This window comes from Pelecanus crispus, chromosome 8 (assembly GCF_030463565.1).
Source record: "Pelecanus crispus isolate bPelCri1 chromosome 8, bPelCri1.pri, whole genome shotgun sequence".
In the NCBI taxonomy this organism is placed as follows: Eukaryota; Metazoa; Chordata; class Aves; order Pelecaniformes; family Pelecanidae; genus Pelecanus; species Pelecanus crispus.
Genome location: NC_134650.1, coordinates 28,529,545 through 28,547,392, shown reverse-complemented (window position 1 = coordinate 28,547,392; position 17,848 = coordinate 28,529,545). Strand labels below are relative to the sequence as shown.

General features: G+C 41.7%; 1 protein-coding gene across 4 annotated transcripts in view; it reads left to right on the top strand.

The window, feature by feature from the left end:
- The first annotated feature begins 4,830 nt into the window (after positions 1–4,830).
- NFATC3 (nuclear factor of activated T cells 3) overlaps positions 4,831–17,848 on the top strand; it is a 77,462-nt gene continuing 64,444 nt past the window's right edge. For all 4 annotated transcript variants that reach the window (XR_012831242.1, XM_075714860.1, XM_075714859.1 and 1 more), the window contains exon 1: positions 4,831–4,931. Coding sequence is in view for 3 of the 4 variants with exons in the window: in XM_075714860.1 (XP_075570975.1) it covers positions 4,832–4,931 (100 nt within the window). In the remaining variant the exon portion in view is untranslated. The remainder of the gene's footprint in view (positions 4,932–17,848) is intronic.

Sequence of the window (17,848 nt, the reverse complement as noted above, 5' to 3'; positions counted from 1 at the left end):
GCGATGAAACTTCTTGGGGAAAACTGTAAAACAGTTAAATGAGACTGTGAGCTCCTTAAGTGTTTATGTAGGTATGTTTTTGTCAACATACACCTTGTAGGCAATCTTTGTTGGTTTTTTTTTTTTTTTCCAAACTTTGTAATCTTGCTATTACAAATGCCCCATTCATCAAATGCTGAGCATAAGATCTAGATAGGAGTGCTGTAATTAAATCACGGCATAGGGAGTCTTAAAAGGATGACTGCAGATTTTCACTGAAAACTTAAAAGTTTATCCAAGTTCAGTCAAATTGCTCCCTTTTACTCTATCTTGTGTTACCATGTATTCTAATGCCTGAATTAGGACAACTCCTAATTTTCCTACAAAACTTTCCAATGCTATGCAATCTACTTTTGTTTTTGTTTTCTTTTTAATTCCCCAATGGCAGAAGTTTCATATTTCACCCAGGCACTGGTAATTAGCCAAGGAAATTATTTAAAATGCCAGATGTCACATATTAAATATAAATAACCTATGACCTTGTGTGCACAATGCAAGCCCCTTTCCTATATGACTGCTGAATTTAACTTTCTTGAACAGTACTGAAATAGTATCTTTCTCCCACATAACACCATTCTGCATGCTTAAAAAATGGATGTGCCTTGTTAGCTGTAAGAGACATGAAGGCTGTGATAATTTTGTCTGTATGCCATTTGCAAATGAGTTTAAGTGTCTAAGGACACATTCACACTGGTCAAAAAATTTCCCTTGTTGTAGTCGTGCTTTTTTCAGTAGTAGCTGTAAAAGGCATAACCATAGATGCAGCCAAGGAACACTATCTGCTAATTCCAGGAGTCTTTCTCTATGCTTTCTCGTCTGTCCTTTCTATGCCACGCTGGTGTGTGTGGCTTCTAAACAGGTCCAGATTCAACCACAAACGGGAATGAGATCAAGCACATGAAATACAACCTTATGCGTTATATTCTTAATTCGAGGCTGTTTGGTTTGTTGAATCATGCAGAACGAATGCCTGACCGTGCTTCTTCCAAAGCCTATTCTGGCTACAATTGCTCAGCTGGGTTTGATTTGCTGCCCATAGGAAGGGGGGAGGAATCCCTATTACTCCAAGACAAATACAAATCTGGGATGTGGCTGCAGATCCAGAATTCCTAGCTATCCAGCATAGGATGATGTGTGGAAAATAAAACACAGCACAATGTAGCCCTCAGGTTTTTGGAGCCGAAAGTCACAACACGCCTAGAAAATAGCCCCAGTTTGGAAAGGATTCAAATACCACAGGAAGCGCGTTCCTTCCTTCTCAAGGCACATGCAATAACTCCAGCTTCTGACCAGATCAAGGTGTATCCCCATCTGGATGCAATAACACAGCCTAAAAGTAGCACAGACAGAAACCACCTATGCATATTAAATAAACAAATAAATAAAAGTACCCCCTCCTCACAAAACCACAAGTGAAATAAAGTTGCCCTCGTTACCGCTGCCATTTCATCTCTCAATAGCTAGCAAAAGCCAAATCAGCCATCCATGCCGTGGACCTCAAGCACAGAGGTTGACATAAGTCCCTGGAAATTGATGTAAACCCACGTCAGTCATTTTAGGGCTTCTGCCAACTCACTCTCAGTCACGCCCCAATTACTCTTCAGCTGTATAGAAAGGGTTTGAAGGTGTTTTTACAGATTCAAGCGCAGAAAGGATGCGCATTTTGGGGCAGTAGGACAGAGACAGTAAAATGAAAAACATGGTGAAGACAAGACAAAAAGAAAGGATATTGCTGGCAAGAAATGGAATTTCTGAACTCAAAGGCAGATATATCTGATTTTGATGTAAAAAGCTTTATAAAGATTACTGTAAATATCTATTAATTGCTTACAGTGCCATCTTACCTTCTACATATTCTGTAAACTCTTACCTTGTTAGCTAGACAGTCATGACATAACCAATTACTCTATTTTATTTTAGGGTATATAGTCCTTTTTCTTTTTAATTGACAGCTGTAGGTAGGACTAAAAGCACTGCCTAATGTCCTGCATATATCATAGTTTTTGGAATGAATACTGTCTCAAATGGGAGAAAAGATTTACAGTTAAGGGGAAAGAACAAGACATTTTTTTAAATTTAGCACACTCATTAGAAATAGACTCTAAGCATCTTATCAAAGAACACAGATCAATACTTGGTTGTGTTCAAATTTCTCCTTATGGAGAGGACAAGTTTGGTTGTATTTTTCTCCAGGGACATGCATAATGGATAATCTACTGGTGTAGCAGAACAGGAAGCTGCTATGGTTACTCCATGTGCTGTAATCTGACACAACAATTATTTAACAATAAGACAAATTCTAATATATGTGCTTTGAAAATGTGAAAGATTACCCAAACATTTTCAGACAAAAATTAGCTGCTAAGAGCCATTTTATATATAGCATATTTTACTGAAGTGTTCATTGTAGACCTGTTTTCATTCAAGAATGCATGAGGGTTTTTCTTAACCATGGTTAATCCAATTACATGTTCTTTTCCAGCTTGTCTTGCTACATGACCTTGGATTTAGAGGTAAAAAGAGGCTACAGGCCAACTGGGTGTGCGCTGCTTATAAAGGTTCAGGCTCCCTTCAGGAGAAGGAGTTGGCTACCCTAGCAAGAGCATCAACCTGTGGTTTAAGTATTGCAGGAACAGTAGCCGTAGTTGCTCATGTATTTTAGGTGAAGAAATAGCTAGTGGTGTGTGGGAAGTGACAACAAAAAGCACGGTGCATTAGAAAATGAAGTAAAACATAAGCGTGGCTGCTTTATGTTCTGGGCACTAGAAGCACCTTCCCGCTTTTCACTTGGGCAAACTCCTCCTGTCCCAAGTTCTACACAGTACTTTTTTAATATGATGCTTTCTGTTTCCACTACAATTGCAGGGTCACAAAGTAGTTTTTCACTTAGGCTTGCTTTCTTCAGCATACATTACTGATCTTCCTTATGAGTGCACAGATAGATGGAATGAACTGAACTCTTTTAAAAGCCTGCTGGACTGAGAATTTTGCACTGTAGCCCATTTCTCTTACATTAGCTGCCTTTTCTCACTTTCATTCACAGTCTGTAAAGAGAACATCTAGATAAAAATGCATGCATGGGATTATATTAATGCCTGTTTGGATCCGTCTAAATAGCAACAAACACAAAAAGACCCTGCACATAGAAACAATTAATTTATTAATTAAACAATATGATTAATAAGGTGTTAACAGATAAAACCTGTAATTTCCACATGGCCATAGAGTCATGACACAGTAACTCCAGTTAATTTTTCAACTAAGTCATGACACCGGGTCCTTTAATGCTTAAAAGATATAGCAATGGTATTTCTGGTGCATATGAGTTTCACAGTCCGTAACACAAATAAAGCTGTAAATATCACATAACTAACTATAGGCGAACGTGACTGGCTGCGAGTAGGAGTTTAATTCTCATCAGTGCCCAAGTTTCAGCACAAACCTAAAATCCTCCTAGATCACCTATACTGAAGACCAATCTTTTACTTTCCACAGCACCCAGTGCCAGTTTCACTAAGCTGCTCTGAGATTTCTTAGACTGCCAATTCCAAACACATCGGGCCCGTTATGGTTTCTACACTGCCATCCGCTGCTGGGAACATTTGCTCCTTCTGTAAGAACAACTTCAATCCTACGTTTTCTTTTGCCCGATTATTTGTCTTTCAACCTTAATGCAAGGCAAAAACAAGAGCTGACGGCATAATATTGTGCAGGCAGAGGACTCTGAAATTTCCGTGCTCTTCCTAACGACTACTTTACTAACGGCATACATCGCTAAAAAGTATTTTAATTAGTCTCCTTACAGTTGCTTCATCACCACTGTTTCCAAGGAGCCTGGGAGGTAAGCAGCTAGCAGCTTCGAGTCCTCCAGCCAACATTTGTTATCCAAGGTACATTCCTCAGCTTACGCCAACCTAATTACGCGACTCGCTAATTGGTGCCAAGAGCACCATCTATTTACACGCGGGTTTTTAGAAGCCCCTGACATGAAATCCGCGTCCCCCAAAGGATTTCGCTCCTTTGCTCTCACGCGCGGCAATTTGCGCCTTGCAGGAGGGTTCACGCACGGACTCCCGAAGCAGTCGCGTTCCGGCGGGCGCCCCCGGCAGCCGCCTCGCCGGGAGCAGGCCCCGCGGCGCCCGGGGCACGGCGGTGGCGGCGGCCGACACGTGGCACCCGCACCCCGCGGGGCTGCCCCGCCCCTTTGCGCTCAGCTGGCTCCATCGGATTGGGCGCCCGCTCCACGCCGACCAACCAACTACAAGCCCCGGCAGACCTCGCGGCGCGCGGGGGGGGGGCGGTGCGAGGCTAGCTCTCCGCGCCACGTGACCTGCCGCGAGGCGTCCTTCCTCCCTCGGCGGTAGCGGTGCGGGTCACGAGGCACCGTCGGTGTCGCCGACGTCACCGCGTGAGCGAGACCAACTGTGGGAAACGCCGGGGCGGGGCGGCCGGCGGGGCGGGGGGGGCCGCCCGGGGGCACGGCGCGGGGGGCGGGGCCGGCGGGCGCGCGGGGCCGGGGCGGGGCGGCGCGGCCCGTAGTAGGCGCCCTCCCCCCCTGAGTGACAGAAGGCGCCCGGGCACGGGAGCTCGCGCTGGGGCCGGAGCTGCCGCTCGCGCCGCCGCCTCCTCCCTGCGCGCTCCCCTCCCCCGCCCGCCCCCTCCCCTCCGGCCGCGGCGCCATCCGGTGTTATGAGGCGGCCCTGAGGGGCGGCGGCGGGGAGCGCAGCCCGGCAGGAGCCCGGCGCGGCCCGGCAGGGCGACGGGGTCTCGCTTCGCCTCGCCGGCCAAACCCATGACTACGGCAAACTGCGGCGCCACCGACGAGTTCGACTTCAGGCTGATCTTCGGGGAGGACGGGCAGCCCGGCCCCGGGCCGCCGCTGGGGCCTGCAGGTGCGCTCCTCCGCAGCCGGGTCGCGGCCGCTCCCCTCCCTCGCGCCGCGCCGGGCCGGGCCGGGGGGGGGGGGGGGGGGGGGGGGGGGGTCGGCTTCCTGTTTTCCTCCGAGTGAGGCGAAGGGGGGGGGGGGCTGCCGCCGCGGGAGGCGGGAGACCGGCGACCGGGAGGCGGGGGGGAGCGGCGCCGTCCCTCCTCCCTCAGCCTGCGGCCGCCTCGCCGCGCCGCTCCCCTCCCCTCGCCCGCGGGACGCGGGGGCTGCGGAGGCGCCCGGGGCCGAGGAGGGCGATGCCGCCAGCGGAGCCGGGCCGGGGCTCTGCGGGCCTCTCGCCGCCGTTACAACTTTCTCTAGGAAAAGAAACCCAAGAGCTCGCGTCGTGCGGGAGGAGCCTTCCCCGGGGCGCGGTGGCTGTGAGGGGGAGGCCCCGGCTCTCGCGGAGGCAGGGGGCGGCTTGGATGTGGTGGGCCTGGCCCCCCCCCCCGCCCCCGCACCGAGGGCGTCCCCGCGTCCCGCCGCCGCTGGCGCAGGTAGCGGCGGGGGCAGCCGCCTCCCGTCCCCTTCGCTGCCGGCGCCGCGCTTGGGCCGCCTCGCAGGGCTGGGGGAGGACTTGGGGGTCCCCGTGAGGTGCAGCGAAGCTGGGCGCAGGGTAGTGAGCAGGAGATGTTAGTGGGGCCGGACAAGAGACTCGGTTGGGGCTCTTGCGGTGACAAGTTCCTACCTAACTGTTCCCCGTATATGAAGCAGCATAGTTACATCCAGCGTATTCTTACAAACTTTGCGTACGTGTGTGTATATATACCTGTGGATGGGCAAAACGCTGCGCGTTGAGATGCGATGGCTGTTTGGGTCCGTATGTACAGATACATACACACATTTCGCAGTGCTTCCGTTTTGTTCTGTTTTGTAGTATTGGAACCTGAAAATGCCGTTTAAAACCCATCATATTTCTTTAAACCGCAGAAAATAGAGTATTCCCTGTAATCATGATGTGCGGAATCAATAAGAGCCAGCTGTGCAGCGCGTGGCTGTACCAGAGTTCGATGGCTGTATGCTTTTTTTCTGACCTACTTGAAATAAGTACTAATTGGTAATGCGCTATCTTAAATCTAACTGGTTAGATGGTAAGATAGCTCTGAAACATGACTGTATCCAGGCTAAATGATGCAGCCATGTTGTTTTGTTCTCCAACTCGGTTGTCTGCATAAGTTGATTAGAAAAGAAATTTGTTTGATACAGCCTGCATATCATCCAGTGTGAACACTTGTGATTCATTTCTTACAAAATCTCTAACTGTCTCGATGCTAAGATTTAGTTTACAGATTCCTTCAGATAAGGGGAGATTTTCTTTGCTTATTTTCCAACTCTAGTGGAATAGCAGATGGTGCTTTTGGGAAGGGGGCCTGAGTTCTGCTAGCCAAATAGATGTATTACAGTACCATATGAAAACAGTGGGGAATGTTAACAAATTACAACAAAAATGACACCACTATTTCTATTCTTTTCACATAAAACTAGTAGTCTAAACTATGCACCTCCGTGAACGATAGATGAGAATGAGAAAACATGTTGCTCAGAAAACTGGAAATATTAGTGGTACTCAATTCAGTTTTATAGTATTTGTATATTGGTAGCATTCCTTAAGAAGCGGTTCAGATATTACTCTGAATATAGAGAACTTTCCATGCTTGATAAGTTAAAACGATTTTTAAGGCAAATTTGAAAATGTGATATTTGGACCATGAACTGATTTGTAGCTTTCAGTAAGAAATCCTGCCTCTGCATCTGTAACTCAGTAACTTTACTGCTTTGTGAAATACTGGAGATGATCTTGCCTGCTGTGCACAGATGTGGTCTTCAGGGGAAAGGGTTAGAATAGGTCTCTGCCTTCAAGTATTCTATTAAAAGGATTGCCAGAGTTCAGCTGTTAATTCTGCCCATGTATTTTAAATGTGAAGAACTAGATTTCTTATAAAAGAGGACCCATATTCGAAATCTTACATTTTTCCGTTCCCCCTCTTCCAAGTATATTAGTTAGATGAACAAAAGTTCTTAGATCTCCCTGAAGTGTGTATTTCATAATGCCGTATCACTTGCTTCAACGATGATGTCTGTTGTACAGCAAAGTAAGTATAAGGGTTTGTTTGGTTTGTTTTTTTTTTTTTTCCTAATGTGTGCTAATAATAAAACCTGTAGGTCATGGGGAAAGCTGCTTAATTTCAAATGGATAATATTTAATATCCTAAGTGTTCCATGATCTTGGAGAACACTTGAAAACATGTTCTCATGCTTCATGCTGTATTCTCTAGAAGTTTGGGGATGGCATCTTTGTGAAAGAAGTGTCTAGTACTAAGTTCTTGTGTAAATAACATGGAAATCTATGTTAATGCTTTCTTTTATCCTGAGACTACTGTAGTGTTGTGAGGGTTTTATTCTTTTAGGTATGTACGTATGTAGGTATATCTATTTGTATATTTTTATCTTTAACTGTATTTTTAATCAAAAGCAAGGAAGCGTGAACTATTCTTTCATTTCATTTAATATGCTCTTGATTTCTGAACTACTAAGAAAATGCTAGTCCCAGGCAGTAGATTACCCTTTTTATGATGTTAAAAGGACAGCAAGAGAAATTAAAGCAACTGGGATTCTGAGTTGTTGTAGAGAACAATTTCAGTGGTTTGCAGGATAGTAGAACTAACGTACTTAGTTTTGTTCTAAGCGGCAGGAATTGAGACTAATGTTCTGCAGTAGTGCTTGTGTGCTTCATCTGAGAATTGTAGTTCCTGCTGCAGAGGGGAATGCATAAAAGATGGTTGAAAGATGCTTGAAAGTCTGTAGTGTAATACTGCAATCTTTGCAGCATTCTTCACTTGAAATCAAAGGGATAGCTTGTTTCATATGGCTTGTGAACTGAAGTAAAAATTTGCTCAGGTGGTTGCTAAATAAGAGATTGTCAAAAGCTCTTCAGCTACTTCTAAGTGGAAATCAGGTACTAAGCACCTTCTGCAAAATCTTGCTCTCTTTTTCTCTGATAGTTTAGTGTCCTTGTCCTAAAGAAGAAAGAAATTATCACTTTGACTTTGTAGTGTTCAGTGCTCAAAACAGGTAGTACAGTCCCAAGTACTAATGAGCTTGCTCTTTTTCTGACAAAATAACTCGGGCCTCCAGTGCCCAAAGGTAATGCTGTAGAGCACCCTGAAGTGAACCAGATGTCTTTGGTATACTCTTTCTTGCAAAACTGTTTGGTTAGTGGCAAGATGCAGTCAGATGCTACTGCAACCTTATATTAGTTGCATTTGAAATGCCTGAGTAGGCATTTGAATTGCAGTATCTTTCAGGTCCTGTATAGTCTACTAAAACAGACTGTCACATAACTAACTTTGTCAATTAATGTATTTGAGGTGTCACCATGTTTGGTCTTTCTAATGAAGAGATTTTTGAGACATAATATGTGACACTTGAATTCAACTTGAATACTTTTCTAATGATATCCCCATCCCCTTCACCCCCTCCTTGTCTTGCAGTACTATTCAGTATAACTTTAGGAAGTTTGCCTAGAATTTATTAAGCATTAAGCAAATAAATTGCATTAAGGTCTTCATACTGCTGTTAAGAACTCTGCTGAGGGTGTGGTTTACTGTTTAAATGCCAAACTGTGCAAAAAGGTGAGCAAATAGAAGTTGCTATGATTTGCGTCTTTAGCTGAATTTTTATTTTAAGTGTTCATCTTCTATTTTAAAGAATGAGTTTTTACAGGGTAAAGGTCTTTAAAGAACTTGGGGTACATAGTACTAAGCTGGGAGTTCAGGATCTTGTAAGGTTCTGTAACATCCAAAATTATTTCTTGTTGGTATGTGAAGTGGGGACTGACTTAAAATTACAGGCTGCAAACTGTACAATATCCAGAAAATGAATTATTTAATTACTTAGGAAGTTCTGACAGATGAGTTATTGATACTACTGTTTAGAATCCTGTCTAAAATGTTCCTGTTATTTCTGATGAAGTCTTCTAAGAGCAAAAGACAGGCTAAGGTTTTGTTACCCAGTAAAACAGAGTAAAATGGGAATTTCACCCTAACATCCACCTTTTGTTCTTGGGTTATGAAGTGGAGGAGGAGAAATTCATACCGTCTTTCAGTATAAGGAAACATCCTTGATTGATTTTGTTTATTTGTTTACCCAAAATATGAGTGCTTTAAAAGTACTGATAAAAGTACCCTCCTTGGACTTCTGGTTCATAATATCTGTTTTATTTTCTTGGAAACTGTGAAACAAGCTGAAAAGAGGTTCTCTGTATTTCCTGTGACTTAATATCTGGTTAAGTAATACTATTTAGTAATCTTGTTACAGATGAATCTGACAATCTCTCTTACTTTTCTCCTGAAAAGTATAGTATGAAATATATCCCAGTTCTGCGATGAATTTAGTGAGAATTCAAAACATCTTTGTAAGCTGAAGCCTTGCTCTGGATAAGAAGAGTATATCTGGATTTTTAGTTTATTTGAAAACTTCTATACGCTTGTTCTCCTTTGAGTTTTTCTCCTCTAGCTTAGAGCTATTAGCTTATTGATTTGAGGCTGTCACTGAGTATCAAGATTGAAATACACATTTTGCCATTGTGACTGTCAAAGTAATGCCTGATCTTCTCTTTTGAAGGTTTCCGTGTCTGACCTTCTTTCTCTATGAGCATCTGCGGGCTGCTTGGGCTGCTCAGCAGTTACCTCCTGCCCATGTGTTAAGCGCTCTGAAGTGATGATGGGCCCTGAATTTTTCCTCAGTAGCTAGGCAGAGTTCTCTGTAGCAAAAACTGGCACTATATATGTGTCATTTAATTTAGATATGTAGTAAAAGTCTTAAAACCAGTGATTTGTACTGAAACACCAGCACAATACTAGTCTTTATAGCTTTGCCTTGATCGTTAATATGTAAAGTATTCTTCTTCACTTCTTAAATGTGTATTCATGACAGGTATTGCTGTCAGGGATTGTTGGTAGAAAGTAGAAAACAGCCTAAGCTGTTTACAGAAGTTTGCAGTGTGCTTGAACTTTTTGTTCTTTTCCCTAAGATGGTGATTAAGGTAAGCAATACTAAGAAAGTGAAGTTGTGGTAGGAAAGAGAGTAGTCTCATAATTAGACTGAGTGGAAAATTGAGGACTGGATGCTGGCAATAATTTTGAACTTGAGGTGGGAGCTGACTGAGGGTTGCTCTTGGTGAAATTGATTTTTGTGATCACATACTTCTGATCCAGAACTGCTACAAAGTTTGCTTTCCTTAGCTGACTAAGAGAAACTTGCAAGATGTGATCCTCTGAAGTCTTTTAAAAAGACTGTCTTGCTGACTTGTATGGTTCACCTAAGGTTTTATTCCTTTTTAAAGTCTTTTTATTCTGTTTAGATTTGGTTGCCTATATGAATGGGTGGGAGAGAAAGTCTTTGCAGAAGATGGTAACTCTGTGGTTAATATGTATAATTTGAGCCGTCCATATAAATACAGCTGTCTGTGCTCATCTGTAAACATTTGCTATACAAAAGAGTGCTCATGTGGATTAAGACTAGGATCAACTGGTGCAACTTTAAGAAATGGACAAATTGCTTGAGTCCATTCCTTTTTTATCTCCCTTAGACATAAATGATACTTTTTAACAGAAATGTTTGTTAGATTTTGAGTATTAAATGTATTGCGATAGGAACCACCACTTGAGGGAAACTTGGTTTCTATCATTTTATTTTACAAGCTAATGGATGCTAGTATCTGTGCACATAAAAGATTGACACACACAATGCAAATCAGTCATAGGCTGTGGTTATATAATCTGCTGATGGAGGGGAGGAGGGAAAACCAAACAGCTGCATCTGAGCAAAAACAGAGGGTCTGTGACAAGAACCTTGTGACAGAGACACTGAGGAAGGACCAAAGGAAAATGTGTATTAAAGTCAAATCTGGTATCAATGGAGTCACAGTTGCCTGGCCATTAAGAGTAACAGATTAAGATGGTAATCCTGGGAAGCTGACATGTCCAAATATGTTGTGTTTTTTCACAGTGTGCTGGCTAAATGAAGTCTTGCCTATTTGGTATTTTTCCAAATGGTCTCGTCCTGGTCAAGCTTTATCCAAACTTTCTTGTGTGATGTTGCAAAGCAGTTGTAGTTGCACCTGATCTGATTTCATAAGTTTTATGGTTTGGCATATGGTTCTTGGATCACTACATAGTGCATTGAGAATCACTATGTAGTGAGTCACTATGTATTTCAGGGATTTGAAAAAGATCCCTAGTTTGACAAAATGTCATTCATTTTGTGTGTGAATTCATAGTTGCACCTCACCCTCTGTCCCCTTCCTTCCCATCTGAATTATGGGCACAGTGCAAATGAAAACAAATACTGAGGGTTCGGATGTGGGAGATGGGCAGTGTACAAAAGCATTTGTGTTAATGCTTTTATCTCGCATATTTCTGAAAATTAGAAATAAGCTCTTTCTTTATTCAGAGTAAAAAGTAGCCCTCTGCTTAAAACATGATGGTCTTTTTTCTTTTGTTTATGTTATGATAAACTGCTTGCAGCTCTACATCCCACCTGAAGAGTAGCCAAATAAGTAGTGTTGCTGTGAATGAGTGAGAAATGAGAGGATTGGGCCTGGGTCAATAGTAAGCACCAGTTTGGCTGTTCACAGCAATAACGTAAATACGGGAGTTGTTGCCTAAAGCTGCCCTAGTGGGCCAGGGAAGTACGTGGAGCAGACTTGGCAGTAAGCCCAGCCTGTAAAACAACATCCAAGTCCTTGCATTTGTCCAGGCATGCCATGTGGGGTTCGAATGACAGTGGAATTTAAGATGAGTGAAATGATCAGTAAGGCTAAGTAAAATTGCAAGGCAGGAACAAGCTTATTAATGAGCCAGCATTCTCCTCTACCTTTGGTATATCCATCTGTAAATATTCTTGTGAAATACTGGCGAAATAGAACATTAAAAAAAATTGTGGAACTGTTCAAAGTCATTCAGGGAAGATCAGTTTAAATCTGAAGAACTGCAGAAGTGGTTGATAAGCAGACTTTCAGGCTGCCTTGTGGCCTGCACATCTTGTGAGTTAACGGAACAGCTGAACTTAATCATTTACGTGGCTCTTCTGATTAAATGTCTCCGTGGCATTGAATGCTTATGGTTACATTTCAGACAAAGGACGATAGGTGTGATAGAAGAGAAGATACTTTTGTCAGTTTTCTTTGGGAGGCCCAGTCCTCATTTTTATGTACCTGGGGGAAGAAGAGAAGAATCAACTTTCTGGGGATCTGACTACAAACCAATGATCTTTCAGCAACAAATTCATGAAAATAGAACTCTGGGTTTTGTTTGGGGTTGTGTTGTGGGGTTTTTTTTGTTGGTTGGTTATTTTTTTTGTTTTGTTTTTAAGGCGGAAATAAAAACTTCTTTTGAGGCTGCATAAAAGACATCTGTAGGTAGAAACATAAGCAGTGAATTTATTACTCCCAGAAATGTAGAATTATGATTCTATTCTAATTATGATTATTCTATTCTAATTTTGTTCTAATTATTCATATTAATATTTATATTAATCGCAATTGATTGTTCAAAAAATGGCTTCTCGGACTGCATTTTGAAGATTAGTCATCACTTCTAAAAAATTAGAAATATTTTTAATATAGCAAAATTGCTGGATGGAGTTGGACTTTTCTGTTTGGTTTCTAACAGGTTGGTGGAGAGGGTTATTTTTGACATTTTGTAAATATTCCTCTTTGGACTTGCTCTTAGGTCCTTTCAAACCTAGATCTTTCTATTTTCTTATGTATGGCGTTATTCAAGATTGCAGGAGGTAAATAATTTTGGATTCACTGCTTAATGAGAGTCTTCATGTTTTAGTGGCTGCTAACTTTCCTTTTTAGGAGCAAATGCTGGGAGAAATGTTTGTTTTAGTACCAGATTTAAATTTTTTAATGGTTTTGGTAAATATAAAAAGTGGGAAGACCACTTAAACATAAATTCAGTGATAAGCAGCTTTTGTACTATGCTGGAGGGAGAATGGAATTGTGACTGATTGTAGTTGGGACAGGGCACAAACTGTTATCTTCTAACTAAAGTTGTTTTACAGAGTAACCCTTTGTATCTTCATACCCCAAATAAAAGCATACTCTAAAAACAGAATGACGAGTTGATAACACAGTCGTGGTGCATTTATTAACCATTAGTGACAATGATTCACTGCTTTTGATGGCTGCATAATGGGCTGTAATAATCTCTACGATGATTTATAGCTACTTGTGTATCTTAGATGCTTTCTAGTAGTTGTTCCCTAAATCAAGAATACAAAGGAGATGAGGAGATGGAGTAACTATGATTACAAAAGGATTTAACGGTGTCATTTGGGATAACTGTGCTGAAGTGACAAGGCCACAAGAGAATGTGTGGTTTAATCCAGAGAACCACTAAGAAAATCTGTCAACTTTTTGTATTTTGCATAGCTTCTTTAAATTAGGTCAGAGTCTCTGTGTTTCATTAGTGTCATTTGTCAAATTTTAGGCTTTTGAGAGCAAATGCTGCTGTCTTTCAAATTGCCTAGCTTTTTTGGGTGGGGGCAGGAGGTTAGGCTGATTAGATACAGTATATGGTGAAACCTCTACTTCTGCTAGAATAAACGCAAGCTCTTAAGGACTCTGTGAAGAGATGCAAAGTTTCAGGGCTTGCATGTGGCACAGTCACGAGGTGTGCTGATATTGTCTCCCTTGTATTTTGGGGGATCATTCTGAAAGTTGCTGAAAACAGTGTTCATGCTCAGCTTCAGCCTCCCCTTTCTCATTTGGCTGTTTGATTCCTGTTTCCTCCTGTTACACCTACTGTGTCAATCTTGGCAAAGAGAATTTGGGGTGTTTCTGATTCTACATTCATGTGAGCAGCTGGGAAAGCAGGAAAGTTTCAGATTATCATTCTGGCTCATTTCAGTCCTTTGTACAGAGCCTTTGAGTTCCGTGCACCTGAAGTCTACAGCAAAGATGTATTCTAAAATCTATTGTTTAATAGCTGTAATATGAATGACTTGAAATATTGAGTTAACTGTATGGTAGGATTGCCTGCTGTGGGATGGTTTGCCCTCTGTCATGTTGTAGGACAGCTGCAGAAGAAGTACAGTGTAATTTTGCTGAGGTGTGAAGAGTTCCCAAACTGGTTTGTTCAGATACTATCAGTACCAGTTCTCAGCCTCTGTGTCATGCTCTGTTTGATAAACAGAAAGAGGCATGCCCCCATTTTGGTCTCCCCTCCTCTTACTGTGTAGCCTCTCCCCATTCAAACTCCTTGCCTTAGCTTATTGCGTTCCTTTTCTACCAGTTTTCGCAAAGACCCTAGCCTGTATCATCATGCTCTCCTATAAGCTAAAATACCCATTTTCCTGCACACTTCTGTCTGTTTTGTTTGTTATGGCCCTACTTACACACTCTGATCTTGGAAACTTGGGTTCTGCTCAGTGCTTGATTCAGGACTGGACTGGTGTCTCTGTATAGAGCAGCAGGTTGCTATCAGCAAGCTCATTGGTCTTAGAAGTTGATCAGTGGTAAAGGCATCCATGTAGGTAGGTAGGTGAGGATTTCAGTTTATAGGTACAGCATAAACAAGAACTTTGAATAACTGGAGAACCTTTTATGGAGTCTGTTAGTTTTGCCCTCACAAAGACAGAGTTAGGTTGTGGATGATAAATTGGCCTACAATACCGAGAACCTGGACAAACCTTCGTCTGGCAACTACAGCACATCATTCCCTTATTCGCTTCAATCGGTATTTGCCTAATGTCCTCACTTGCCTTTATGATTGTCTTCTTCCTGTGGGTCAGGCACAACACACCAGTTTTGGAGTTCTCAAGTCTTCTCTCAGTTCCCCTGTCTACGCATACCAGATGCTCTGGGATTGCAGGGCTGCAGTCTTTTCACAGATTCTAACAACTGATCATATAGAATAATGTACTTCAGAATAGCATTGACAAATAGGCTGTTAATACTATGTGTTAGTAACTGCTGCATGAATGTATTGTGTCGTTTTAAGAATCTCCCCAAAGGCCATAGTGTATTTCTTAGTATCTCTGAACTACCGGGTCATGTTATGCTGACTTTCTGTCTAACACTGAATGACAAATGAGGCTTCATCAAACAGGAGGGCAACAGCTTCTGTTTTGTCTACAAGGGTATTATGCAGTAAAATGGTGTGCCCTCTTGAATGACATACCGACTGAGGAAAAAAAAGGAAGCAAAGAGGCACCCGTAGAACTTACAGATTTTTAAAGTAAAAAAGTAAATACTTTTCGTCTTGAACCTGTGATGAGTATTAATGAATAATCCTTAAATACTGAACCACAAGCTCTATATAAAGTTTTCATTTAAAGATATGCTTCATAATCAAGCAGAAATACCAGAAGAGCTAGAGAAGGCACAGGTACAAACATTGCCTAGCACTTCCGGTTGCTATTTTCTGCTCTTGTAACTGAACTTACAGTGACTAATTCTTGTTGAACCTTACAGTTACAAGTTGGATTCTTTACCTGCTTTGTACATCACTTTTTATCAGCATATCTCAAAGCACTCTGCTATGAAAGATTATGAGAACTTACATTTTTTTTTAAAAAAAAGGAAAAAAAACCTCAACTGAGATTAACTCCATTTGCTGCAACAGAAGTCCGTAATTTTCTGAAACGTGCTTATGGCTTAAGCAGGTGCATTTGATTTTCATGTTTATTTAGTTGGTTTTTCTTACACACCAAATAAAATTTCATAACTGTTATTTCCATATTTGGACCTTAATTCCACTACTTCAGGGTGAAGCTGGATGTACGCTAAGACAGCCATTCTAGTTTAAATGCATACCAGGCTATGGCCTAGGGGTTTAGTTGCATGTTACATTTTTATTTGATAGTGAAAACACCTGCAGTTCCTGTCCTGGTTGCACATTTCTCCCCATGTCCTAAAGCTTGCCATCCTGTCAGTTGTATATATACAGGTGTTTATGTGAGTGCACTGCAAATCTGATTGCCAAAATTATCTGGGTTAAAAATACCTCTCTTCTCATTTCCCTTCCCCCTTTGTGTGTGTATGGGAGGGTAGTTACTGCTGAAAAAACCATAACATGTAGTTACACCCTGAGAGCCAGTTGTTCTTACTTCATTCAATGTTGGTTGTAAACATCTGATGTGCTGTCTTATTCTCTTCCTTAAACTGCTTAAACTAGTGCAGCTTCATTATTCTTCTGCATTTCTACCCAGGATAATGAATTCTCATCCAGACTAGAATTTGGAAAAGGACTCGTTGATGAGCTCCCACTGTTGAGAAAATTGCTTTTCTTGTAGATTTCCAGTATTCTTGCTTAACAGAAGAAATTGACTGAAATTGACAGGCATGACAGAGCTGCCTCTAGTGGACATGATTGACAGAAGTAAAATTTATTTTTATCCTTTTTGAGTAATCTGATATGACCATGAAACAGAGCACAAAATCATTGAAGAGGGCGAACTGCTTCATAAAATGATAGTTGTTGTAAATCATCCTCTTCTGAAAGCTTAAACTTGCACTACTGTTTTGTCTGTTGCTAAACTTTGTCTATAAGGATGTGCCTTCCCCCTGCTCCACCTTGCTACTTTGTTTTCACAATTTATACTATTTTTAGTACAGTATTTGGTGGCTTACTAGTCAGTTATACTCATTATGAACCAATGCATTGCTGTGTTTTTTAGGGTTTTTTTGGGGTTGTGTTTAAGTTGATGTTTAAGCTTGTAGGAAGTGTCTCTGGAGAACATATAGCTTGCAATGGAAAACTGGAGTTAAATATCCAATTACAGAGCTTTAGTGTGGTTAGTGCACCATCAAGAACTCTGATTGATTGTCTTTTTAAGTGCACAAAAGGAAAACTATGACTATTGGGTATTTTGGATTCTTTGTGAAGATTAAGACTCCTCTTCCATCCCAAGAAATACATGAACTGCTGCAAATCAATAGGATAATGAAATTAAAAAATGGAGCTGCATGTGCTTTTTGTTCTTATTTAGAGATATTTCTGTGGCATTCTTTATAATACCACCATGTTCAGAAAGAGATAATGGTAACTGTCATGACAGAACTGAAAAACAGAAGAGGTTGTCATTCTTTTTATGGTTTAGGAGTTGAGACAGATTATATGACTTGCCTCAGAACACACATGATGTCTGTGGCAATGCTCAAGTCTTTCCTTCTGCTATTTAAAGGACTTGATTACTGATCCTGTTTTCGCAGTAGTATTTTTGTAAGACCTAGGTCGTGTTGCACTTTCTTAGTACCTTGTAACAACTCCTATTGTCCGAACCTGTTTGTTTATGGGCTTACAAACTAGAATAATAAAGAGGTTTGGATAATTTTGGCACAGGGCTTGTGTTCAGACATTTGATAGTAATTGACCTTCCTTCTGTGGAGAAATCTGGCTCACTGCACAGATGCACATATGCATGTGCCAGTACATCGTTGAGGAGTGAACAACTGGTGGCAAGCATTACTAGTCCTGAATGTGCACTCTGATACAGCAAATAGCGAGCAAAATGTACTTTAGGAGCAGTTGTTCTGGATATTATTTAATTATATTCGCCAGTTAAGACAGCTTATGTTGAAGTGTAGTTAGCAGCTTAGTAAGGGATGAGCCAGCGTTGTTTTAATACTGACCAGGAGCTTCTGTAAACTAGTCTGTTTCCAGACAGTAGCAAATGTACATTCAAAACAACAGACCTTCTGGTTCTCATTGGTAAAGGATGACACAGATGCCTGATGTGAGATTGCAATGGAGGTCTGTAGCTTTATGTATCTTATATGTACTATGTGACTATAGAGCGTCTGCTAACTTTTGTGATCCCTCAGTAGTAAACCTGATCTCAGCAGGGTGGGGAAGAAGGCTTCACTAAATTTCT